The sequence below is a fragment of the Hirundo rustica genome, chromosome 1 (assembly GCF_015227805.2).
Source record: "Hirundo rustica isolate bHirRus1 chromosome 1, bHirRus1.pri.v3, whole genome shotgun sequence".
Taxonomy (NCBI): Eukaryota; Metazoa; Chordata; class Aves; order Passeriformes; family Hirundinidae; genus Hirundo; species Hirundo rustica.
In genome coordinates, this window is record NC_053450.1 from 65,047,898 (window position 1) to 65,075,239 (window position 27,342).

A 27,342-nucleotide genomic window follows, 5' to 3' on the forward strand; every position below is an offset into this window, starting at 1 on the left:
AACCAACAGGTATCTGACTAAAATTAGAATAGACACCTTCAAAGAAGGTTATTCTTACAGCTTTCATTGATAGATAGTGGCCAGTGCCATGAACAAATTGTTCATGCAGTAAGTAGCACAGTACTCTTATATATGATTTCTTGGGTTTTCCCCAAGACCCTCATATAGGTTGCCCTAAATTCATCTGGATTTTACTTCTTATCACACCTCATCATACAATTCTGCCCAGTTTATTATCAGAAAAGTGGAAAGTTATTTTTTCAAAAGGGAACTGAACTTCATGTTGCCATCAAGGATCTGAGTGCAGGTAATTTTTCAAAACCTACTCTGTCTCATAACATTTTTGATTTTTATTTTTCAAGCATAATTTTGGATATGGTTTGGTGTTCTTCATTACACATAGAGACATTTCTTTCTTGAAAAATGGTATCTCAAATTCTTAGTCCCCAGCCTTCTTGTGAGTTGAATATCGGGAGTAAGAGATTTTTCCTTAAGAACTCTATATGGTCAGCATTTATTGTGATTAATCAAGTCACTCATGACAGCAGGGCAGAGTGAAAGAACATACGTGTAAATGCAGCCTCCCCAGTGGATGCACAAGCAGCCAGGAGAATTAGAAGTAATTTTATGCCTGAGAATTTTCCCCCTCAATCTGCCACTCAGTTATGTTGGTAATGAGCAGTATCTTCTACGTTCAACCTATGCTTGTGCACTTAAAGTCTATTTTATTGTTGTACACAGAGCCTACCTTTAACTCAATTGTGCTAGTGGCTTAAAAGGAGATGGAAAATTCTTTCAGAAACAGATTTAGGGAATATCACTGGACACTACTGCAACAGAGGGAGAAATGGCATTTTCTGTCTTTTGGGAAGTGTGACAGCTTTGAGACTTTGATTTAACATGACCTCAGTCCAGGCTGTGTTGTCTAATGGGAAATATATTACCATCCTGATTTGTCCTGATACAGTAATCTCCTTTCTTTTGTTACTAGATCCTGAGTGTACTTTTCCAGTGAATGCCAGCAGGCAAGAATCACAGCATGAAATCAGCATGTGGCAAGTTCAAAACAAGCAAAAGATAATACTTCAATCAGTGAGCACACAAGTGTTGGAACTCCTGGCCACAGGATTGCAGAAATGCAGAGCAAGTCAAAAAGGAATCAGTAATTAATGCAAAGGGAAAAAAAAAAAAAAAAAAAAAAAATCAGAGCCCACTAAACACAGAGGTGTTACCTTTATCAAAGATCCTGATCTGAGGATGGTTATAGCCTGAGAGAATATCACTATATTTCTTCCTTGGTGCTATATTTTAGCACAGGCATCCTCTTTGAAACAAACCTTTGATCTCAACTTAAGGCCTTTATATTTATTTACAAAACATCTAATTTTCAAAGCTGCTCAAGATTTTAAAAGTGAGCACAAGTTTCAGGCAAAAGAATTTAACGCACATTTTCCAAATAAATGTATTTTGTGAAACTATTTTACCAGATGTGATCACTATTCCATTTGTTTCCTTTTTGTGATCAACGTTTGCTTCTTTTTCTTTCTCTATCTATAACTTTTTCTGCTTTCATTTGTAATCGATCTTTTCCTGAAAGTACTTATTACTCACATAGTAAATCTTTCATTGTTTGTACAAGCCCCATGTGCAGGCAGGCCTTGAACTCTGAAGTCCTGTAGGCATCTCAATTTGCATAGCAAATGATTGATGATGACAAAATGTGATGTCATATTGTTTTTTTCCCAACAGCGTTCATGCAAAAGCTTTGAGGAAAAAATGTTTCAATTGAAAAGTAATAAGAAAAAGAGCCCTTTAGTAGCCATCATTAAATAGTGCTTCAGCACTGTTCTCACAGTTTGATAACAGAATCTCAGAATTTAAGGAGGAATGGCAAGCATTGCTTACACAGAGGAAGTGCAGCCGTGAATTTTACCCTGTCTTGCAATGGGAAAATCTGTCTCAATATCTAAAGGAAGGGCAGATAAGGTCTTACAGATACAAATCCTTGCTCTTATGAAGACTAAAATACTGAAAACCCTGATGTTCTCAGTGGTGGGGAACAATCTCTCAAACAGATATGTTTTTTATTGAAAATTGCAGCAATTTCTGTAAAAGGGTTGTACATGATTTATGCCCCAGGGATGAAAACAATTTTCACCCAATTTTCAAGAAATAACAAAAAAATTCAAAAATCCTGGTATGTCATTGTATAAATCTGAAGTGAATCAATACACTGGATGCTGTGTCCAGGTCTGATTCTGCCCTCCATCTCAAAAAGATGGAAAATTTACACAGCAAGGTAAAAGAAACATCCAAGTCATTTCACATTAGATACGATGGAGAAGTGGGAACTTTCGGGACACTTCCCTGGGGATGGGCTGAGGCTGGACAAGATTTCAGCCCACATCAGGATCAGGCCCAGTGACAATAACAAGAACTTCATCATCTTGGACCCAGAATGTCCCTGAACCACAGACCACTGGAAGTTAAAAATCTCTGTAATCTCTTCCGCTCGTAAACACTCAGTAGTCAATATCTGCCACAACTGAAGACAGGGACAGCTCAGACCAGCCGTCCTTACGCTATATTCTTATCATGTAAAAAGATGGAGAAGGGATGGAAGTGGAGCACATGACTCAATGCCTTGGTTGGAAATGGCATCAGCTGGACTACACATCAGACAGAGAAGCCAGAATCATTTAAAAGAGGCTGTCTGTTTTCCAGATGGAAAAGACTTCCTTTATCTGGCCCCAGTGCAGTAAAATGTTAATTTTGCATACTTTTAATGCTGAAGTAGTCAGTTGGTTTAACCAGGGTGAGGTGATTAACTAGAGTGTGAAAAGGTACAAGAAAGGGAAGAAGAGCTTCTTAAGTCGTATAATGAAGTTATCCATCACGTTGCCACACAGGACAGCTCTTCTACACCTCAGTATAAAAATTGGCTGGCTCTAGAGAGATGATTTTACTTGAAGGTAAACAAATTAGTAACTTACTGAGATGACTGTAAGTCCTTTCCACAGAATCACCGAACCACTTTTCTATGGAAATAATTATTTACAACTAATATATTCTCTCATAATCTCCTCCTCATTTTCAAAGTCCATCTGTAAACAATCACGGCTTACTTTTAGTAGCTAAATTACAGTTCCATGGTCAGGACACAGGGAGTACGGATGACTCCAACATAGCCTTGTCTATCCAAAACAAGTCTGTGACCACATTCTTCAAACCAAAAGGTCTAAACCCAAATATCTAGCTCAAAGAACCTCTGGTTATGGAAGCACAAAGGGATGTGGAGTAGGAAATGGGAAGTAATGACAACAAGATGGTTAGCAGGCACCCTCTTTTTCAAAATTTTCTCTTGCCTTTCTTATCTCAAAACCCCCAAAAGCCATGTCTTTCCCATAGTCTAAAACAGGAGTATAAATAAATAAAATCCTTCACATTAAGGTAATAAAGCAATGAGCAGCAAGGCAGCCATTAAAAAAGCAAATATCCTCATTATTTAATTTGAAAATTTATTTTCTGTAGTAGTCCAAACATTTGCTTGAGTATAAAAGCCATGTTCTTCAAAGAGAATGTGTATGTTTATACATATTTTAGCAGCCACCTCTTAAAAGGCTTCACAAGACGTCTCATTGGGAGAGAAAAGAAATTCACCTAAAATATTCTGAAGCAATCCTGCAACAGAAGTAGTCCAGAACTGTTCCCAAAGAAAGTGAATCAAGGAGGCTCAGGGAACAGTTTCCAAAGCAGCCTGTTCAAATGACAGCAGGAGTCTTGGAGTAAAGACTTCCAAAGAAAGGACAAATACTGGTGACCAGGAAGGAGGTGGTAAAAAAAGAGGTTAGTCTGGTGGTTCTTCAGGGCTGTAAGGAACCCACAAACCCTGATGAAAAGGAAGTCTTGATTGCAGGGTCTGTTTCGACTGCCTGAGAAGGTAAGATACACTGACAAAATACTTCTCAGCTGCACAAGGTGGAAGGTGTGCTTCCTATCATAATGGACAGAGGTCTGGAGACTATTTATGTCAATCAATGGACAGAGAATTACTGCCAAAAACTCTGTGGATAATTGATTAAAATTCTGTTGAACAACTTTCTGCTTTTGGTGGCAGCAGCTCTGGGCAAGATAGTAAGCCGGTATTGGAAATGAATGTTCACCTGCCCAAAAAGAAACATATGTCTGTCATAGTCCTCAGACAGACTTTTAAGAGCCAAATATTCTTGATACTAAAATTTTATGAAATATAGATGCCAACTGATATTAAGTATTGATAATGAGAATTTTATAACAGCAATATTTCCATTTAATTGGATATAAAGTTATTAAAATGTTTTTCTTTTCTTCTGCAATTTTAAAATACATTCTTGATTTTTGCAAAAACGGTTTAATGCAGCTATTAATAAACTAGCAAAAGTTGAAATAGTGTTGTGAAAATTACACACGCCATGTACTCCATTATGTACTCCATAACAGAGCATACAAGAACACTAAGAAACAGATAGCCCAGGAAATAATAATTTTTCTACATAAAGAAACTGTAATCTGTAGAATGTCATATCTGTGTCTACAGAAATTAAAATCTAATGGTCACAGACTCCATAACCCAATGATAGATAACAATGCCTGGGTCAGCAGTGGAGAGGAAGCCTCTATCTTATTTATACAAACCATGGATCAAAGAATATGAGTTCAAGGGAAAGCAGGACAAAGTTTCTTTTATCTGGTCTATTTGCCAGACTGGTATAGATACAGTCCATGCTACTAGGACTTATTAAATGAACAAACAAACAAACAAGAAACTTAAGTTACAGTAAACATTCGAGAGGTTTTCTTAACCTCCCTTCTAGGAGTTCTCTGTTATCTCTGAAATGTGCAAATAGATCTTTGTCTAAAGCATTGGGTCTGGGTAAACAACAAAGATTTAGTGAATGTAATGATGGAGGAACCAAATGTTAGATAAGAATCCAATTTTCTATTTTTCGGTCTTCTATTTAGGTGTATATCATTAACCTAATCTAATTTGCTACTGGACACTTACAGGTGCAAAAGAATTTTTTTTTTTTTTTTTTCTGTCTACATGCTAGGTATTTTTAACTTTTGAAGCATTTGCAACAATGTCAGTTTTTAGTAACTTCAACCAGGTTTGCTTTCAGTTTAGGGCAGGTTTCTTTCAGTTTAGGGCAGACTGTATTTTCAAAGAATGTTTATAATTTTCTGAGAATTTCCATAAAAGGTTAGCTCATTTAAATTGCTTTTAAGTCAGTTGCATTCTAAACTTTTAGATCAGTGTGTTCAAAGACCGCAATGAAAAATAGTCTTTCCTTTATGTATATTTCTCTTATATCTAATTCCTCAATTATTTCTGGATTTCAGGATAGAGAACTCTTCTACCACACAACTCTCCAATTTACCTTTATTTTGTCTGTGTTGAGACCCTACAGATACTTACAGAGGATTCATTATAACTGTTGAAAGTCAGGCTGCATTTAAGTGAAAAGTTCCCTGAAAGGTTCAGTTCAGTTCTGCCTTTACTCTCAAGGTTGCCAATATGCTAAAAGAAAAAGGAAAAGGAAAAGGAAAAGGAAAAGGAAAAGGAAAAGGAAAAGATAAAAAGAAAAAGGAAAAGGAAAAGGAAAAGAAAAAGAAAATGAACAGTAAAGTAAAAAAAAGGAAAAGGAAAAGTACCACTCACCAAATAAAAAAAATACCAAAACCATAAAATACACAAGAACACCATAAACAGCACAAATACCACCAACTCACACCTACCAAAAAACCTACAGAAAATACATAAAAAAAACTAAACCGAACAAAGAAAAAGAAAAAAGAAAAAGAAAAGGGAAAAGAAAAAGAAACAAACAAAACCACACCACCTGTAGAATTTCTAACTTAGAATTGAAATCTGAATGTTTTGAACTGAAGGACATTATTAGCATACGTTCACTCAGACTCACAGTAGACTTGAGTTCAAGTTTCCATCCTGCTCCTTTAGGGCTGAATCTTTCACCACAAATTTCTCTGTTTTACCTCCAACAGGGAAGATTGCAAGAGTCTTTTTGCTTCTATATTGACTGTCAATTTCTATTGACTTATCACAAGAAAAGACCAAATCTTACTTTACTTTTGTATTTGTTAAATCTCTAAATGAAATTGCCTTCCTAAACATCACTTATGCATCCCTTTCTGCCAGTACTGGCATAAGGAAATGAGTTCCATCCCTTGATAGATAAAAGATTTAAGAGCTTTCTCCAAAAAAGTTACCTAGTTGAAGAGATGCTGAGCATCAGCTGTGACTGACCAGAGTGGAATCTGCTGTTGCTCAGAAACTCTGGAATACTTCCTTGGGTTCCTAAATGTGTATTTTGACTCCTGGTTTGGTTCAACAGCTAAAGAAAGAATTAACGCTGACAGATTCCCAAAGAGATATTGCTGCCAGAAGGGCAATTTCCTCTAGACTGGTTAACAGCAGTCCAAATAAATCTGTCTTCAATGGAAGTTTTAAAAATGAGACCATGGGTGCTGTGTTGGGGTAAATATCCTTGATAATCTTGGCAGTCAAGAAAGGGAAAAGAAAAACGGAATCTGGAAAAAACATGGGAATGGCTATTCTGAAACAGAGCTACAGTATATCCATCAAGTGTCCTATTTCTGGCATTGACTAGTACCATCTGCTGCAGAGGAAGGCTAAAAAACCCTCTTGTAAACCAGCTCAAATTTGTCAGTTGGCTTATGCCTTAGGACAGGTTTTGTCTTTACAAACCTTGTGGGTTGATAAAGTAAGAAGAAATATTCTGGGCATTTTATTCATCTGTAGAATTGCCCTTCTCTGGAATCCTGATCAATGATGGCATAAAAGCCAAACTGCTATTTATTTAAAAGTGTTTATGTGTTTAAAAGTGTTTTGGGACAGGCCACATAATTTTGCTCATTTCATCCATTACTAGCTCTATGGAGTTAAATCCAGTAGAGAAACAAAACCAAATTGGTTACATGCACAGGACCTGTACCACTTCCATAGATCTATATAGTACTAACACAAATCTTTACTTCCATGGAAAAGAAAAATATTAGGCTTCCATGGGACCTTTGATGGGATTCAGCTGCTCTGAGACATGGTTCTGCAGTGCACATGTAAAAAAAAAAAAAAAAAAGAAGTGTTTGGTGTGAACGTCCTAGAACTTCATCTGTCTTGCTATTTTTTACCATAAACCTCTTTTTTATCATCTTCTGGGAAACATCTTCAAAGTTTTATTTCAGCCAGGCTTCTATATTAAGCTGCTCTAAGTTCCCTCTAGCATTTACTCTGCAGTGTCATCCCTAGTTGGGAATGCCGTCATTTGCTTGAAGGTAAGTTCTTTGAACTTGATTTTGAAGATAAACAATGTTCTTCTCAGTCAGCTTTCCAAAGCACTTCAAAATAGCTTCCAGATCTAAAGTAATGAACAATTACTATCTTGAGCGGAATTCACTAATTGCATGATTCATATATAACGCAAGAAATGTTCTTTATTTGTATTGGTAAAACAGACTTTCTTTTCCCTAGTTCTATCTATAAAATATTCAATTGTAAATCATACTGTTCAAAACATTTACCTTATCATGTGGACTTCTACACAAATAACAAAACAACAAAAAGTAAAAGTGGCATTCAAAATTAAAAAAAAAAAAATTATCATTATCCTTTTTCTCAGTAAGTTTCATGTGGATTTTTAATGCAATCAAGGCAAGACAAGAGGAAACACATATGGCTCAATGAAAGAAAGAAATAAAAGGATGAGGGTATTGGGACTGGACTCCTGAACTGCAGTTTTAATGACTGTATTTTTATAAATTCATAAATGTCCACTCTGCCTGTCTCATTTGGTAATTCTGAAGTGCCATTGCAAACTGATCTGAGTGCGTTTGAGTTCTCTAAATTGCAGGTGAGCAATTCTGGGTATGGATTAGCTACCAAGCCACTGCACTCTGTAATTCCAGGGAAAAAAAGTGATGGGTTAGAGAGCCTTACACATTTATCAGTGATTACTGAAGCTAAGATCCTTTAAAGTAAATATATTTAATTAGGTAGGCTCAAAAAAGAATTTGCCTATGGTTTTGGTGTTTCTCCTACACAGAGGTCAACTACTACAGTCACATGACTCTAATTTGCTCAAAAAAAAAGCTATTTAGGGACACATATCTCAAGGACCGTCATAACATAGACCAGAAGAACAAGCTGCCCTCTCAGTCTTCCTGGGACCCTCTCTGCTTTCAGGATCAACTGCAGTTCCTCCGTCTGCCTTTTCCCAGCAGTGTAATTCACACAAAATATTTTAAATAGGAAAAAAATTTGGATTTTCAAGTGCTACTTACATTTATGGAGTCTTCAGCATCTACCTATAGCTTTTTCTTTTTCAGATCCTCTCAGGTTTTACTCCGCCGTGCTTTGTTTCAAATCTTTTAAGTTTCATGAAAGAGCAGTCAGCTGGGATTGATGTTTCTAGCAAGTTCACCTCACAAATGCTTGGCAAGCTTAGAAAGCACCATCTGAGGCCCAGGAGCCGACAGAGTTCGGAGATCTTGCTGTACACATCGATGTAAGGTGGCTATCTGACTTTGGGTAAGAAAACCTGGTGAAAAACTGCAAGCCTACAATAGTCGCACAGGGAACCATAAAATCGATTTAGCTGATGAAGGTTCTAATAGTTGATTAAAGCTAGAAGTAACAGTGGGCAAAAAAGCAAGAGATCAGCTGAGCTGCCACTTTTGAGCCCGGGCAAGCCCCAGGGTGCCTGCGTGCCTGCCCTTTGGTAATGGGAGGGACAGATTTTCTCATGCCTGTCCGCTCAGACTTCTTCATTTGGCTGACCCATGAGCAGCCAGCAGCTGTCACGGGCACCTGGCCAAAGTGGCAGTAGCCATCCTTTCATACTTTTGCAGCATCTGGAAATGCCTGCGGTGCCGTGGGCTGTCATTGACCTTTGTCTCCTTTGTGTCGCCTCAGGTGAAGTTTCCTCCAGGTGATGCGCAGCAGCTGCAGCACCCAGCCCCACCAATGTCACTCCTGGTTCTGCTACATCCCCGAACGCACTGGGTTGAGTGTCGTGCTGACATTTTCTTGGATAAGCAGTGCTCGTCCTAGTCTGCTCCACTTCCAGCTGAAAAGAGGCTGGGCATAGCATGAGAGCACGTTGGGGAGCCTCGCACAAGGCCGAAATGTCAAACAGGAGCCGCTCTCTGGGGACACGTGTGCCTGCAGGTGTCTGCTCTTTGTCTTTCACCTCCCACAGTTGCCTCTGGACATAGGCAAAGGCAGGAATCAGTCATCCTCCCAAGGCAGGCTCTTCCTTCAACATTAATGAGGATTTTGCAGAAATCCCTTGTCTCCCACTGCCCGTGTCTTTAGGATTGAGTTCTACCTGCTATGAAATCAGATGCTTGGGAGAGGAGGAGGAGTGTTAACTGGAAAATGCGATGCAAAGGAAACAGCACCTTGCAACACACGTGACTACATTTCATATCTTGTCTGCAGAGGCTCTTGCAAACCTAAAATTTAGACTTGTGAGCATACCTTTTTCCTTTGTGAACCATATTTAACCTTGTTTGACACGTATTTACAATAAAATTATTCCACTTTCTAGACAAGTTATCCCAGGTTTACTCAGCTTTAATCTGAAGCCAATATTCTAACTTGTTTTTACTTTGTCTCTTCTATATTACTGCAACCATTTCACCACAGGTTAAAAAAAAGAAAAAAAAAGCATTTATTGAGTTTCAAAACAGAAGGAAGAAGAAATGAAGGCATTCTCTACAGTTGCTCAGATTTTGTGGAGTTATTTATACTCATAAATCCGTGTGTTCCTAATTAGACAAAGAGCCCTTTTGAGATAAACCACCTAACTATTCTGGGAAAAAATCTTTTAATAACAAAGTCTCAGAAAAGAAAAGAAAAGTTCTGAAATACTTCTTAACAGTGGTTTAGAGTAACTGGTGGAACAAACATTAAACAGAAAGTTCAGGCTTTTTTATGTAGAGTTGACTTTAACCTGGCTGTAAATCACATGTGATAATTTGGTAGAAGTGTCTGTTACGAGTGTTACCGGTATTTGCTGTCCAAAAAAAAAAAATACATCAAACTGTCTTCCGCAGCCTGCAGTCCCTGAATAAAATGGTTTTTACTATTTTATTACTCTCATGAAGCAGAGTTCTTTGACAAGACCTGAGTCTTACTGGTAGTTTTAGTGTTGTATTATATTTATTACAGTTTAAAAATGACTGCTGCACTACACTGGTATTGTCAGTGATTGTATTTTTGCAACTGCAATCTGCTGTGGATGTCACCAAGGCTCAGTGTTCCTCCCACCCACCTCACACCTGCAGGGTGGGGAATTACTGCATGGAGCTATAGAAAATAGTTACACGGTCATGACTTAACATCGCTATTAAACGCCCAAAAATTCTTATGGTGTTTTCAATTTCAAATGCTCAAGAAAAAGAAACAAAAGGGGTAAAGATACTGTTATTATTTTTTATTGTCTCTGTTTAATGTGTTATAAACAAAGAGAAAATGTTAACAGACTAGTAACAAAATTATCAGTGAGTATTGAAAATAAATACCCATTAGAAAACATTTCAATTAGTCTTTAGTAGAGTGTTTTCAGTTTTCTCATAGAATATAGTTCTCCCAAGCAGTACAGACACTTCTCTACATGATTTCCCTCTGTGTGTGTACACAAAAGTGTACAGAAATAAATGTGCATGAATGCACATGTGTATAGTTCTGGTTTCTAAACTTATTTCTAAACTTTCTGAATTAATGAATAATACACGTGCAGTTTAACTGTGACACATATTCATAACAAGCAATCATTTGCAAAGGTTAGAAGTTAACCCTTATCTCCATGGTATGATGACTGTGGGTCTATGATCTGTTTTCAAAGTTGGGTGCATGGTGGCGATTATGGAGCAAAGAGAAGAACCTTCCTGCAGAACAGAGCACTTCTGCTAAAAAAAAAATTGGCTGGTAGCAACAGTTCAGCCTCCTCATATTCCTGAACTCTTTTCTGCTGTTGAGTCACACTGCATTGTAAAATCACCTTGCAAATCAGAAAATGGTGATTGTTTAAACATTTTTATTTTACAACAACCTCAGATGCTCATGAACCATAGGCCAAATGTCAAGGATTTACTCACGGAATTAGATCCTAGAGAGCATTAGCTGGCATCCTACATCAGAGTGATGCCTGCAAAAGCTGAAGCTGTGCTGTGACTGATTGAGATCTTCAGCACCTTGCAAAGCCATGTGAGTGTTTGCAGTGGTGTGATTATTCCTAGGAGCAGGAAGGGGAAGGAAAAAAGAGATTTGGCCCATAATCAGAGAGCCAGTCAGGTGCATGTGGCTGTGCACAGTACAGACTGCAGGGTCTCACTGCTTCTATTGAATCCAATAGAAAACTGCTTACTGGCCTAACAAGGACAGATTTAATCCTAGACCCTGAAATATCTCCACAAACCAGTTAATTTTCAGTATAAAATGTCTAAATGTATGCTTTATCAAGCCACTTTTATGTTTCGCTTGCCCCTTTATCTTGTGTCAACCAAAAATTCATAATACCAATTTTGACTGAAGGCTGGCTTTAATTACAATTTCTTTTACAGGTCTCAACTGCTTTTTGTGTCCTGGGAAATGAGAGCAATTCTTTCTATCATATTCAGAAAGAAAATGAAAAGGTTGGTAAATGTATAAGTAATTTTAACTGATTCATTGATCTGAATACTTTTAAAGTAATACAGTAAGTATTTCTGTCACACTTTGAAGTTAAGCTTGGAGCTCAGTTACATCCCTTAGGGTTATTTTATAGCCATTAAGAATGTGTACCTTTTATCTGGTGCCTTCAATTAATTGAATTTCAAAAATATTCTCAAATGTTTTTAGAAAATCATTTAGTACCTGGAGGACATTCCTGTGTGATTTATTGTTACAGTAATTAAAAGCAGTGAGTATTACACTGGTCACTGTTGGAACTCCTGTCTGCCTTTGGCTATATTTTGGTTTAAGTTAAAGCATATAGTACACTTGAGAGACTTGTGAAGGGAGGTAAGGAAAAAAATTAATTCTTTTCAGATTGCTTCAGAATTTTGGCACACTTAGAAATAGCCTCTTAAAGTGATCACAGTGATATTTACATGATAATTGTATGCAAGCACAATTAAACTTCCATATTAAACAATTAAATAGTGCTTTTCCTGCTATGGTGAATTATTCCTGACTACCCATATTAGTATTCTGTAGTTCTAATCAGCGCCATAAATAATTTTCAGTTTTACACATTCTGCTCTGAAGCAATTATTAAGAACTCTCAGGAAGAGTTAAAACAGCTAATGAAAATAATTAGCAGGGGAAAAAAATGACGGTTCATCCTGCATTGAAAGATAACCCTAACTGAAAACTACAAACACTGCCTTAATTGCATCTTTGTTTTCTGAGGCGCTCACACTTCTCTCCTGTGATCCCTTTTGCGCAAGATGTGACCGCTCACTAGCAGCGTTTTGCGGAACTCCTCACTCGCAGGAAGATCGGGGGATTGTACTCCCGGCCCACATCCCTTTGCCTGTGAGACACGGAGGAAGGAGCTTCTTGCTGTATTGCTCCCCTGGAGCCCCACCTCAGCAGCACGGCTCACCTGGCCAAAGTCTGCAGCAAAGACACAGTGCAGAAAGGAGAACTTGGTGCTACTGACTCACTCGGTGTCTTCTGCCTTTTCAGCGTCTTCCAAGAGGCTTGGTTCCACTTCTATAGAAGTCTATAAAATTACTCTTTTCCTACTAAAAAATTATCCTCTTCACCCACCCACATGTTGAGCACACTAAGACAGCCTTAGCTATTTCTCTAACCACATCAAAATTTCTTTCTAATACAAAATATATATATTTTCAAAATCATGGGCTCACAAAAGGAATCATGGTTATACTTGCTTACAAAATTCTTTAAAAAATAATCACGAACCTACATCTTTGTGGACTCCAAAAGATGCTCAGATGACCACAGAGGATCTGAAAATAAATGTGGTTTATTAGCTTAGGCATGCATTTATGAATAGAAGCCTAGTTGTACAGATTCTGGCCAATACAGGGCAGTACCAGATAAACATTTCACATTTTAACGTACACACTGAAGTCATTGTTCAGAGTAATAACCTATCCTTTTAATAAACCATCCCCGTTACACAGAAATGCCTAAAGGTTTTCCAGTGTGCATCAGTCTTTTGAACATCACATAATGAATTTAATGTGAGAAAAGGAAAAGAAATGTACCTGTATGGATCCCTGCAAATTAAGACAAACCTTGCTGCTCTGAGGCTACCATATAACTTGGCACCATATAACCAGATGAGGACAGAAATAGTTTCAGTGAAAATCTGATTTCTATCCGTGTATTTACTACATTCTGAATTATATTGGCTTTCCTGTGAAATTATTCCAGTTAAGTAAATTATCTCAGAGGTTTCATGATTAAGCTAATGTGTTTCTAGGACCTTCATAGTGAACATGAGTTATGATACATGCATTAGTATATTATTCCTTGACTAGATGTGATTTAGTAACCTCTACAGGAAAATAAAGGCCAAAAAAGTAAGAGAACAAGCTGCTGTTTTCTCCCACCTAATATCTTAGGAAGTAGGTCTTCAAAATATAGCCATAGTGCCGAAGGAATTGACACTGAAAATTAAATTATATTCCCTTTCTGAATGGAAATATGTGGTGCTATCACCAGTGCTGTTTGTCTAATGACATGGAAAATTAAGGGTTTTAGCCACTTGGTATCGTTTAATAATGGCTTTTTTACAGCAGACAGGGCATTACTCTAGCTACAGAAATGGGAAAGAATGCCAGGATAGACAGGACCAAAAGCATTTCTACTGTGAAAAGAGCACCTTTTAATAGTTTAAACATTAAAAATGGATGAAACCTTAACATTATTGGTCATTTAAACAAAAATGATAAAGGGGAAACACAACCTAACAACATTACGAACTACATAAAGCAAGATCTACAAATGCCCTTCCACTCTGGCCCATGGTTTTATGGGAGAGCTGCCCAAAAGCTTTTGCTTTTGTTGCAAGCATCTTCTCAGATTTATCAGTGACCAGTGTTCCCTCAGTGTCCATCATGTCACTATGGTTGACCTGCATGCACGTCTTCTGGGATTCCAGCTCCACGTAGTCTGGTCGCCCTCCTGCCTGGCTAGACCAGTTTCTGACAGAAAGCCACCACGCTTTCTGCTACGTAGGTCGGAGTGGCAGTGGATGGCAATTTCCAAGGTGTACAGCTCTAGACGAGCAAATTGGAAAAGACAGACTCGAGTCTGCTCGCTTCCTTTAAGCATCACTGAAATAATTAAAAGTGTTGATCTCACGGACCCGAGGTTGTTATATTACAAAAGACTCATATTAATGTACTGTTACTGGTTGTAGCTGTTAATATAAAAGATTACTCTTTGAACGACGCCTCCTGCCCTTGCACACCGTATTTCAGGACAGGGAGGCAGCTGGATCCAGCAACCCACCCCCCTCCCCCCCCGCCCCAGCACCTCACCACCGGAGCTGCCCTCGCTGTAAATCTGCCGTCGGGAAAAGCGGGGATGGCCTCTGGCCGAGCACCGGGCACCGGGCACGGGACGGGGAAAGGTTTGGAGGAAGACACCGAGAGGTCCCGGTCCCCCCGAAGCGCATTAGGGCCCAAGGGCAGGCTCTGTAAATCACGGGCTCGGCCGGGCAGGCTGGACGGGGTTCCCGGGGGGCTCCCCTTGCACAGGCAGGGCGCTGCCCCGGGGAAATCGGCCGGGCCCAGAGGCAACCCGGGGCCAGGGCCCGGGGCTAGCGCGGAGAGACAGGCTCCCGGAGAAAAGGAGGAAAAGTCCAGAGCCGCAGCGCCGGGACGGGGACGGCACACACGCCTCCTGCACTCTCGAGGGTCATCGCAAAACCCTCGTCCCGCCGGCAGGGAGGCGGCCCTGGGCGGGCAAGCGGGGCATCCGCGCCGCTGTGGGTTTGTTATTCCGCTTTAAATGCCGAGGCTCGTGGCATGATTGGCTTTCTGTTTACAAGTGCAGATGGGGAGAAGGCTCGCGTTTTCTTTCTCCGTGTGCTTTCCCCACCTCGAAAGCTGCAAGGGCAATCCGAGGAGAGGAAAAAGGGGAAAGAGAAGAGGATTTCCCAGTTTCAGCATTCATCAGATTTACCCTGTCATTGCACTACAAGGTGCAGCGTGTGTCGAACATTACGAGCACGGGGCCATGCAAATGACACAGGCATGAAAGAGCCCTGGCAAGAATAAATCTGTCGACGTACAGATGTTCCTTATTAACGTTACTGTTCAGCCTTGGTGGTTACTGTGGGAAGACACCGGATTAAAAATTCCCATTGCCACCCCATCTCTGCTGAACCTTTCTCCCCACACCTCTTTGTCTTCGCTTAATTAGGTAGGATATAATACTCTCTTTTTCTCCTCCTCTGTCTTATTGAGACGTCTGCCCGGGCTCACGCCTTTAAACAGGAATGATATTGATCCCTCCTCCCCCTTCTGTCAATCCCGATTTGTCCCTTTTCCTGCTGAACAAACAATTAAAAAAAGAAAGTACCGAGAGCGCGGTGGAACTTGTCATGCCCAGGCTCCCGCGGGGATCCCGGGACGCCGGGCCGGAGCCCGAAGCGGCCCTGGGCGCCCGGGACTGGGAGGGTGGAGGGAGAACGCACACCGGGAAAGGCATTTCGGACTGGGAGCTCGCTGCCGGCTCGCCCAGCCTCGGGCCCGCGCAACTTCTCCCCAGGAGAGAGCGGCGGTGGCGGTGACGGCCTGCGGCTGAGGCCGGGCGGGACGGACGGACGGAGGTTCGGGCGCAGGAGGACGCAGAGAGCAAGCGGGAACAAGCGCTCCTACCCCGACCTGCCTGGGGCTGCCGCCGGCACCCGCCCCCCGTCCCCGCTCGGCTGCCCCCCACCTCGGCCCGGAGGAAGCCCCCGGCGCCCGGGCAGCCCCTGTGGGGCCGCGCCCAGGGCGGGCAGCGAGGGAGCAGCCGGCCTCGGGGGCGCTGCAGGGAGCGGGTCCCCGGTGCCGGGCGCCGCCGCGCCGCCCCCCCTTGCCCCCTCCCCGCGGCCGGGGGGCGCTGGCCCGGGCGGTCCCCGGCAGCTCCTCGGCGCCCGGCTCCGCCGTGCTGCCCCTAGGCTAGGAATAAAGCCGAGGCGGCCGGGGGCACAGGTACAGGTGCCCGTCTCCTGCGCGCAGGGCTGCGCCGACGTCCCAGCCCGCCTCCTCCAGCGGGAGGGAAACAAAGACGGCGAGAGAGGCAGGGAGAGTTGCCTGTAAGTTTAGCGCGTTTCAGCCGTGACTCGCGGAGATAAATGATAGTTTGGAGGTGCGCTCAGTTAATCACCGCCGCGGCTGCCGTACGGCGTGTGCAACCCGCAGATCATTAGGTTAAATGGAGGACATTCGTGTCCTTCCAGAATCAATGCAATTATTGCTGGCAACAAGGACAACAATTGGAGTGGCAGCACTAATTTTACTAACCTGCTATTAATTATGGTGTCCCCCACGCCCCAGACGGCGTTTATAACCCGCAGAAGCAAGCGGCGCTGGCTGCTTCTGCTTTAAAACGGGAAAAAGTTGGAAGCGGAATGCCTGCTCGCGTTGGAAAGTGTTAATCAGTAGGAAAGAGTGTGATCAGTGGAACTATTCACTTGAGCGTCACTCTGATACGGGGGTTAGTGAAGTGGCTGTGGCGCCTGGGGACCGAAGGCTCCGTGCCGCGCCGCGCAGGTACCGCGCACTGAGAGATGTCTGCGCTAGCTCCCCGCAGCTCCCCGCCGCGCCAGCCAGCGCAGAGCAGAGAGAAGCCCTGCCATGGCACAGCCAGCGCTACCAGCTGTTAGCCGAAGCCTGGCATGATCGCAGGTAAAAATTTTCCTTCTTTTGGTGGTGATGCTTGTGAGTGTGTGCGTGTGTGTGTGTGCATGTGTGTGTTTGTGTCTCTATGGAAGCGGGGGGGTGGAGGGAAGCGGTGGGGCTTACTCCCCCCCCCCCCGCCCCCCTTCTCCTTCGGAGCCTGCTTTAGCAGCAAAGCAGCTGAAAACGAACCGCTGGAGGGAAGAGAAACTATCCGTGATGAATCATTTGGCTTTGTGCAATCTTTACCTAGGACAGAGGGTAAACGTATTTTAACGTACGTGTGTTATTTCTTGGGAAGGGGGTGTGGATATGATATTCAGCGGGCACTAAGGTAAGGTACCGAGTCAAACTTTCTGGATTTTAAGGCGAACTTTAAAAGACAGGATTTGACCTTGCAAGCAGGAAAGTTTTACCTTTGCAGGGAAGTAAGTTGAAGCTGTCGGCTGCCAGAGAGCTCAAAGGTGCTGTTGTCTGAATGCCTGCGGGTCTGCAGCACTGGGGGTACAGGAGCTGAGAAAGGAATTCTTATACAATCTTTGCTTTGCTAGTGAAAGCATGGTTGTGATGCTCTGCACCGAACAGGTAAATGTGGGCATGTTGTAGGGTCCATCTATAGCCATAGAGCAGCTGCCCAAGTCGCAGCTTTTGCTTCTCTTGCTGAAAAGTTGTGTGTGTGTGTGTGTGTGTGTGTCTGTGTGTGTGTAGGTGTGCATATAAAGAGAGAGAGAGAGAAGGTGCTGGTTCTAGTTCTTAAGTGTGAAAAGTTAATAAATACAAAGAACAGAATGAGCATGTGAGGCCTTTCTGCTTTAATCTAAGTTGTTTGCCAAGAGGATTGAAGACTTACAAAATGAAAGCATTCAAATGGATAGCTTTGAACAACTGATTTTACGTGTAGTTGTAAACTGAGTAAATTAATCAGCAGTGCTTTCTTATGCAACTGTTCGGTTGGTCATCATGGCTCTGCCAATCCCAAGCCATGGCATGGGTTTGTGCTGATGGACAGCATCGTCTTGCTGTCCCTCATTTCAGAGTGCAGGAGGTGCAGTTACACCTCAAACTGGTTCAGGAAAAAAAAAAAAAAAAAAAAAAAAAAAAAAAAAAGGCAATCCAATTTACTGTCAATAGCAGGTTTATGGGAGCTGACCTACTTGAAAATGTTGTAGGCTGCCCTCGGTTCCAAATGGGCAACATATAGAGCTTCACAGCGTTAGTCAGGCGGTGTCGATGTTGCTTTAAGTCTATAACATGAAAACAAAGCAAACTCGACTGAAAGAGCTCGCTAAAGTCTGTTTAGCCCATAAGCAAATTCCACTGCTGAAGTATTTCCAGGAGTGGCAATAACCCCTCCAAAAGAGAAGGCGATGAAAATGAAGATAGTAAGTGTAGCTTCATTAACTGCCTCTAGATCATGTCCCTGAAGACGTCCATCAAAGCCTGAGTCCTGAAGAGGTTCTGCTTTACCTGCTGTGGCCTGTTCCTGCATCGCGCTCTTTCGTTCTCATTCCATGTTTTTACAATAAAACTTGTATGAGCACTGGCTTCAGGTTCTCAGAGGAAAAGCTCATAACCCTGGGAGAGAGACCTGGCTGGGCTTTGGACGGGAAATACCTGCTCGCCTGAGTGTGCAGGCTGGTTCTGGCCAGAAGGGAACTCTCCAGCGTTTCCTATTGATCGCGATGGGTTTCATCGCTCAAACTTTGGAGGAAGCTGTGTGTGTTTCTTTCTCAAAAGCTGTTAACTGCATTGTACAGGAAAGGGGCTTTGACGAGGATCAATTTTTATTGCACAGCAGAGACTTGCATTTTCCAAATGCTTAAGGATATAGCCCACAGCATTAAGCGCCTTTGCTTGGATTTGAACAGTGTTACGTTGTTTATGTGCAAGAACCACAAAGGTTATTTTAAATCATTGTGGGGCTTAATGCATGTTTGTGCTCTGGCACCAAAAATTCAAGATGAAATATAATTGTGTTGAGTTCCTTATCAACAAAGGACCATTATTTGTAGACTGTAAGTGAAACAAGACATCAACAGTGGGGGAGGACATAATGTCAGCTTTCAGCGTTTAAGTGTTTAAGGTTATTAAGTTTTTTGTCGCTTTTTCTTTTTGTTTGTTTGTTTTGGTGGGGTTTTTTTAATGACTGCTTTCTAGGGAATATGGATTGGAACTGACACAAAGCTGACCAGGGGTAAAGTAATAGAGCAGGCAGGCTGCAAAGAAAAATGGCAAATAATTATCATGATTAATACAGGAAAGTTCAGTGGGAAAATGGGCACCAGAGTATTTGCATGGCACAGTGAAAGACAACTGTGATATATAAATAGACAAGGACTATAAATATTGAATTTCTCCTTGTATTTTAAAGTTTAATAGACTCATCTAAATATCAAAACCTGTAGTGTACTGTGGGCCACTGTGGATTTGACATCTGCAGTGGACAAAAAAATAATAATAATAATAAAAAATAAACACACACACACACACACACACCCAAAAAAAAAAAAAAAAAAAAAAAAATCTTCAGGACATTTCCCAAACTGTAGCCTGGAAAACTGTGAGGACTTCTTCAGGCAGTTCTCCAGCTCTGCCAGCTAATTATAGTGCTTTACACCGAGCCGCTCTTGAGATAAGTGCAACTATTTTCTTCCCTAGCACCGGTGAGTTTTATTCCGGAGCTTAAACAAACATCCCCCAGCGCAATGGGCGCAGGAGGCAGAGGGAGCAGCACGGAACACTGCGTGCAGACCATTGTGTAAACACTTGGTGTCTTTTCTTCCCAAACAATGCAGTAGTCCGTCAGCACTCCGCGCAGAAGGAAGCTGCTGGTAAAGAGTCGCTAAAAGTACCATTATACCTTGGCAGCACCGGGGTATAATGCAGGAGGAGGAATAGAGAAGCACTTCTATAAAATAAACCAAATGGCAAAGTTATTCTCAGAAATAAAAAGGAATTAGCATTTCAGGTGAGGAAAGAAAAAGCACTTTCTTCCCATCCAAAAAATCAATACAGAATTCCAAACCAATTATTTATGTCATTTGATTCCCTTTTTTTATACGTTTCTCCCGGCTACAGATACTGAGCTGTCAGGATAATTTGCATGTGCTGTATCTGATATCTTTTATTTGCAAACACTCTAAAGCGCCATAAAACGCCTCTCGTTGTAGTCTAACTCGATCTGAGAACTAGTATTTTCATCTGTAAATTAAAGCAATTACGCAGCAGATATTATATTATGTGTACTGTGGTCTCCAGATAGTCATCAATCACCCTCAATCGAGCTGTCAGTGTGGGCAGATTCGTTTCTGGGAGGCAGTCTTCCAGCTGGGGAGAAGAAGAGAATATCATCATTAATTAGAGTGTGACCCTGGGGCTATTCACATGTCTGAACCCAGGAATCTCTCTGAGCAAGTCTGCACACCATGGAGCAGCGTTCGACTGCACCAGCAGCCCAGCTTCAGCCTCGGAGCTGGCTCCTCCGCTTCCTCCGTCCTCCCGGGGGCTGCCTGCTCGCCCTGCCTCGGTGGTGCCGGCCGCCGGGGGAGAGCTGCTGGGGCTGCCAGCATCCTCCCCCCACGGCCCGTTCCCTCCGAGCGTGCAGCAGAGGGGGGTTGCTGCCTGCTTGTGTGCGGTGGTGGGGGGGAGGTCCCAGACCCCCAGAGGGAAGGGAGGCTGATGGCAGCGTGGGAAGGGTCGGGTAGAAGGGGGTGTTGGAAGTTTGAGATGGGATCAAAGTCGTTTTAATGCGAAAAGTCACATCTTTTCCATCATTCCCCGGAAGACGCTTGTAGGGCTTTCTACCTGTGATCACACGCCTGGAATAAAAGCCGAAGAGAAAAGCAGGATTGCTTATCATGTGCTTTATTGTCAGCGTTAGCGCTAATTTTAACTGTCGATTAAATCTTAAATGAAGACTCAGTCGTGTGTCCCTTCATATGTCTTGTTTGTAATTGAGACTAATTATTACTGTGGGGTGGGAAGAAGCAGCTGCTCATTAATTAATTTCTAATTAAAAGTGCTTACTAGCCTTTCAGTGACTAAGGAGGGTGGGGAAAATAGCTGATACAACATTGATCCTTCAGATTAAAAACATTCATTTCCTTCCCTTGCCCGCAGAAATATATGTGTTGCAAGCAGGCGTTGCCGCTACAGGAGAGCTTCCCAAACTTTTCGCCCCTGTCAGGCAGGCTGAAGGCGATGCTGGAGAGTCTGTTTTCCATGCCAGGGGAAAGATTCCCGAAAGTGAGCGTTAAACTTACGGGCAGGTTAATTTGAGTAGGTTTTGCGTGACGTCAGAGGCTCGGCTCTTTAAAAACAACGTGCTTGTGAGCTGATGCTTTCGTATCACTTTTCTTTTTCCCACCTTTTATTCTTCCGTGAGTGCAAAGTATTTATTTTTGCCGTCACGTCTGCCACCTTGGAGCCTACATGTAACAATTATTTCTGTGACGTAGCTATAGCGGGGAAGGTGCTAAAATCGCCGTACATATTTAAAAGAAAGAAAGAAAGAAAAAAAAAAGTTTAAGTTTCCGTGTAAATAAATTAAATGTGGTTTTCTGCTTCGTCCTATAAGCATCTAGGGACCTGTGGTTACCAATCAATTGGTACAACAGAGCAGAGCCAGGCTGCAATAGCGTGCAGATCAGACGCCTCGCCTTGTTTCTAGATAACTGGGAGCCTCTGTACCATGTCCTATCCTCAGTTTGGCTACCCTTACTCCTCTGCACCCCAGGTAAGACTTTTTGCCTACCAACGCTAATTGATTGAATTGCAGTCGTATCGATGCCTTCCGTCCGGGATGAGGGCGGCAGCGATCTTCTCCCGCACGCGGTAGCGGCAAAGCAGATGCTCGCTCCGCAGCTTTCCAGAATGCCCAAGTTCTGGTGTCGGGCACCAGTTTTAAAATGGGAAGAAACACGCGGGATTTAGGGTGTTTGGGGGTGATAAAGACGCGTGGGAGATAATTACAGAGATGAGAGAGGTGAGAAGGGGAGCTACAGATTCCCAGCCCCCACCTGCAGCCCCCCCTTTCTTTTCCTTTTCACGATTAAATTCACAGTTTATCAATTAATCATGGACGTACGGAGGTCCAGCCCGTAGAAAGAGAATGGGATATTCTAAACCAGCAGGTTAATAACAGAGGCGTGCGTGGCTGCTACAAGTCTGCAGTCAAAATAAATATGCATGAATGACTTTAGGGAAAAAAAAAAAAAAAAAAAGGTTTAAAAACGCAGATGGGAATCATTGAGCTGCAAGAGGAGAAAACGGTGTAAACCTCAGTCTTGGGAAAACACCCCAGGAAAAGTTAGCTTTTAAATGCAGAGGGCCTGAGGAATGTATTATAGAGGATTAAAGATCCACAGTCACGGGGCGTTTGGTGGTTGTTGTTGTTGTGGAATCACTTTAAAAACCCGATAAAATACTTGCACCTCTACGCTTCTCCAGGGCGTTTCTATCACGATTGAAGTAAAATACGGCACGGGAGGGAGGAGGGCGGGCGACATCCCAAAGCTACAACCTGATTTGAAAAAAAGTACAAAAATACCCAAAAACATACCAAACCCAAACAACAACCCACCAAACCCACGCAATCTAAAACCAACCGAACCTAAACTTGGTTACACTTTGAGAAGTTACCCCCACCCCGCCCTCAGCGCCGCTCTCTTTCCCTCCAGTTCCTGATGAGCACCAACTCCCTGACGACCTGCTGCGAGTCCAGCAGCCGGACGCTGGCTGAGACGGGGGCGGCCGCCTCGGCCCAGACCCCCGTGTACTGCCCGGTGTACGAGAGCCGCCTGCTCGCCACCGCCCGACACGAGCTCAACTCCGCCGCCGCCCTGGGGGTCTACGGCGGGCCCTACGCCGGGCCCCAGGGCTATGGAAACTACGTGACCTACGGTACCGAGGCTCCCCCCTTCTACTCCTTGGTAAGCCGCCCGGGGGATGATGCTTGCTCGTTCCCTCCGTCCCTTCCTCCCGCCCCGCGCTCCCGCCGTGCCCCCGGGGGCGAAGGCCGCTCGGCGGGACCCCCTCCCCGGCCGGGCGGGGCAGCCCCGGGCGCTTCTCCTCCGCCCCGCCGCGCCGCACGGCGCCCCCCGCCTCCAGCCCCGCGGCCAGCAGCTGCTCCAGCCCGGCGCCCGCTCCTCACGGTAACGCAATCAAAAGTCGCGCCTGACCAGCTGGCGGCCGAGTGCGGAGGGCCCGTCCGGGCGGGCAGCGTAGGGCAACCCAGAACCAAGCTTGCGAAAAAGCGACGCGCTCTTCCCATACAACCATTTTTCTTTTTTTCTTTTTTTTTCTTCACCCCCCCCGCCCCCCAACAGCGCTAGTTAATGTCCCTATTGACGTTGCTGGGCTCCAAGGGCCCCCCGGACGGTCGGTCTCGCCGCTCCGGGACGCGGGGCGGGGGCGGGCGAGGGCCGGGCTCTCCCGGCGGCGGGGGCTGAGGGCGGCGGGCGGCGTCTCTTGCAGAACAGTTTGGATGCGAAGGACGGGAGCGGCTCTGCGCATGCGGGCATCGCCCCGGCGGCTGCCTACTACCCCTACGATCACACCCTCAGCCAGTACCAGTACGACAGGTAAGAGCCATCCCCTCCCCGGCCCCGCTCGCTGCCCTCCGTCCCCGCCACCCCCGCCCCGCCATCGCCGCCCCGCCCCGCCAACCTGCCTCCTCGCCGCTCAGCATCTCCCGGCCCCAGCCACGTCGCCTCCCCTTCCCCACACCGACGCGGAGTCCTCCGCCCCCCGGGCGGGCAATCCCTCTTAACCGGGGCGGTAATTATCTTTCCTACGCGGAGCCAGGCTCCGGCATCCCGTGTATATATTTATTAGCTTTAAACCAGCGCAAACCCCCTCACACACCGTTCCCAGCTCAGAGGCCCATTGGGCGCCAGTGACCTTTCCTGGAGGATGTGCATTAAATATTCAGTCGCGGCCCAGTGTCATCTGCGTTAGGTTCCTACAATTTCAGGAACAAAAGGGTTGAGGAGATTACTAATAAAAGGAGTAAGAGGAAATATATTTCTATTAACACTTACACCCTGGGGTCACCCAGACGAATTTTGTTTGGAGAGGACTAATAAAAGGAGAGGAAAGTGGTATTTCTGTGAGTTTGCAAGCTGCTAGGCTTTTCCCGCTGCCCGAAATGTTCACACTGACTTCACCGCAAATTTAAAAAAAAAAAAAGCAGGAGACTTCTCCCCGCTTTCTGCCACCACCGCCAAGGCAGGGCGGAAATTTGCATTGCCCGCTGCTGGCGGAACCCTTCCTTCTTGCATTCCTTCCTCGGCCTGAGTTCTCCAGGCTGGTCTCGGTCATAAAGCTGAGCTGTCCTCATCCCTCTTAAAACCGAGCTGTCCTCATCCACCTCCCCGCTCTCCGGTCCACCGCCCTGCGGGGGTGCCGCAGACGAGCGGTCGGGGCCGGGGCTCTGTCACCCCGCGTCGGGCGGGTGCGCGGGGGACGAGAGCCAGGTGTCACATCCCGGGGGCTGCCCTGTGCCTGCAGGTACGGGACGATGGACGGCGGGACGCGGAGAAAAAATGCCACGCGAGAGACGACCAGCACGCTGAAGGCCTGGCTGCAGGAGCACCGCAAGAACCCCTACCCCACCAAGGGCGAGAAGATCATGCTGGCCATCATCACCAAGATGACCCTCACCCAGGTCTCCACCTGGTTCGCCAACGCCCGCCGGCGGCTCAAGAAGGAGAACAAGATGACCTGGCCTCCGCGGAACAAGTGCTCTGACGAGAAGCGGCCCTGTGAGGAAGAGGAGGAGGAGGAGGAGGAGGGTTCGCAGGAAGAGGCGATGAAGAGCGGGAAAGCCGAGGGTATCCTGCTAAAACCAGGCACTTAGCGGTGCGGCCGCGGGGTCTCGGCCGGCAGCTCGCCCCCGGGGCGGGCCTCGCTGGTGGGGGCGGCCGCGGGCCTCGCTGGTGGGGGCGGCCGCGGGGCAGAGCGGCGCCGACAGTGACCGTGTGTCTTGTTTTTGCTGTCCCTTCCCCCGCCCCCGCCCCGCAGAACCCACGGGCAAGGACGAGAAGGAGCTGGAGCTCAGCGACCTGGAGGACTTGGACGCCGCCGAGTCGGAGAGCTCGGAGTGCGAGCTGAGGCGGCCCTTCCCGCACCCGCTCCCGCATCCGCACCCGCTGCCGGGCGGCAGCCACCCGCCGCGGGCCGCAGAGCTCCCCGCCAAGATGCCGCCGCCGGCCGCCGCCGGGGAGGAGGAGGAGGAGGAGGAGGCGGCGGCGGCGGCAGAGCGGGCGCGGAGCTGCCTGAAGACGGCGGCGGAGGAGTGCGACCCCGACCCGCTGGGGGCTCGGCAGCGCGGCTGCGAGTCCAAGATGTGCTTCCAGCAGGGGCAGCAGCTGCTAGAGGCGAAGCCCAGGATTTGGTCCCTGGCGCACACCGCCACCTCCCTCAACCAGGCCGAGTACCCCTCCTGCATGCTGAAACGGCCGGGGGGCTCGGCCGCCGCCGCCGCTCCCGCCCCGGTCGGCGTCATCGACAGGCACCAGGATTCGCCGGTCACCAACCTCAGGAACTGGGTAGACGGGGTGTTTCACGACCCCCTGTTCAGACACAGTACTTTAAACCAAGCCCTGAGCAACACGACAGTTTCCTGGGCTACCACCAAAGGAGCCATTCTGGAAACGGGCGCCTTGGGACGCGCGGTGGGGAACGGCGCCAACGTGCTCAAGGGGCAGCTCTCAAACCTGGCCCACCATGACTCAAACAAAGAGTTTCTGGCGTTTCCCAAATCAGGAAGCAAAATGTTTTGTTCCTAACAGGCCCGCCAATGGCAAAGGACTTTCTAACGCTTGAAGAGTCAGCTCCACTGAAAAGAGACTTGCGAGAGTTTAAATTTAAATATAAAACTTTTTCTTCCTTTTTTTTTTTTTTTTTTTTTTTTTTTTCTTTTAACCAAGCAACATAAACGAGGATTTAAAGTTCAGTTTGCTCAGTTCAACGGAAAGACTTTGCTCATTGCTGTTCTGAACATTTTCTCCTGGCTGCGACTTTAAGGGATCAGTGTCGTGAAAGTTATTTAATTCCATATCCCAAAAGCACGTACTATAGTGTAGACCTACTTAAAAAGTTTACATCTGAAAGTTTACAAACGGGAAATTTTAATTCAGATTTAATTTAAGGCATGCCGACATTAGTTATAAAGACTTTTCGAGAGTTTTTCCTCCTGATTTCCTTGTTAGCATATAATTCACAAACAGCACTTCTACTAAGTTTACACCTACTGCACAAGTTTATCTTGACAAAAAAAAAAAAAAAAAAAAAAAAGGAAAAAAAAAAAGAATATGTTAAAAGGTATGCTCACTCTAATAAATTGTCTGTTTCAGAGGTAACACAAGTGGTGGCGTTTTGCATTGGGCAACAAACAGCTTCCGTGTTTCAAATTCCCCCTCGGAGCGGATCCCGGTAATTCCAAGGACTGTCAACAGGCTGCGGGGAGAGGGGAAGAGAGGCTCAGCGCAGCGCTGCCGCGGGACTGAGGACGGAGCCCGGGAGGCAGATGCGCTCAGGAGGGATGCTGCGCTGCGCTGTGCTGCGCTCCGCGCCGGCCGTGCCTCCGCGGGGCAGCGCCGGGCCCCGGCCGCCTCCCGGGCCGACAGCGGGGGCGCCGGCTGCCCGCCGAGGCCCGGCGGCGTGGGAGCATCCCCCCTTCCCCTCTCCTCCTTCCCGAGCTGCGAGGTCGGCCCCCAAGGGCCGGGCTCTGCCGCGGCGTCGCCTCCGCCGTGCGCGGAGCAATTGATTCACATGGAAAATTTGATCTTTTAAAGAACCGTTTTAGCTTTCCAGCTCCTCTGCCGGTGCGGAGAATCGCTGATCCGCCATGAATATTTCAGCACTTCAGTACAGATGCTTTACCGTTTTGACATTAAATAGAGTGCAGCCAACAAAAAGAGAGAGCGAGGAAGAGCGCTCTCGACGTGTGATTCAGGAGCACTCGCAGCCAATTTACCACTTAGATAACAGGCGCTTAAAAGATTCCTTCCCCGGAATGGGAACAAACTTTACTGATCCCCGGACCGGGAGACAGGGGAAACTGCTGGAAAAGAAAGTGCGAGGCAATACAGATCCCGGCTTGCCCGGGCCGGCCTAAAACTCCTGAGCTTCGGCGCCCGGCGCGGCGGGGAAAAACCGAGAGCACCCGAAGGACCGAAGTGACATCGGGACAAGCAGAAGAGCCTTCCTTGCCTCCCACTATTCTCGCCCATCCTACCCCAGCGGCTCCCCGTCGGTCCACCCCCACTGGCAATAAATAAATGAGAATACAGTAAAGGGGGAAAATATATAAAGGCAACTATAAACGCAACAGAGAAAACAGTCAGCCAAAACATAACATACTCCAGCCTGCGAAGTTTCTAGCGAGACCTGTTAGTGCAAGGACTGAAT

At 45.4% G+C, this 27,342-nt stretch overlaps 1 protein-coding gene across 6 annotated transcripts; it reads left to right on the forward strand.

The window, feature by feature from the left end:
• The first annotated feature begins 16,280 nt into the window (after positions 1-16,280).
• IRX4 (iroquois homeobox 4) lies at positions 16,281-26,211 on the forward strand. Of its 6 annotated transcripts, XM_058423192.1 has the most exons (7): positions 16,281-16,346; positions 16,804-16,938; positions 21,506-21,664; positions 22,608-22,859; positions 23,404-23,510; positions 24,439-24,761; positions 24,952-26,211. In XM_058423192.1, exons 3-7 carry the CDS (start codon positions 21,620-21,622, stop codon positions 25,716-25,718), a joined length of 1,494 nt encoding a protein of 497 aa, XP_058279175.1. In that variant the 5' UTR covers positions 16,281-16,346; positions 16,804-16,938; positions 21,506-21,619; the 3' UTR covers positions 25,719-26,211. The 6 variants fall into 6 exon arrangements, with proteins under 6 accessions (XP_058279175.1, XP_058279183.1, XP_039936241.1 ...); XM_058423200.1 differs by lacking the exon at positions 16,804-16,938 and having other exon boundaries at positions 16,337-16,346; XM_040080307.2 differs by lacking the exon at positions 16,281-16,346 and having other exon boundaries at positions 16,354-16,938.
• The last annotated feature ends 1,131 nt before the right edge of the window (positions 26,212-27,342 follow it).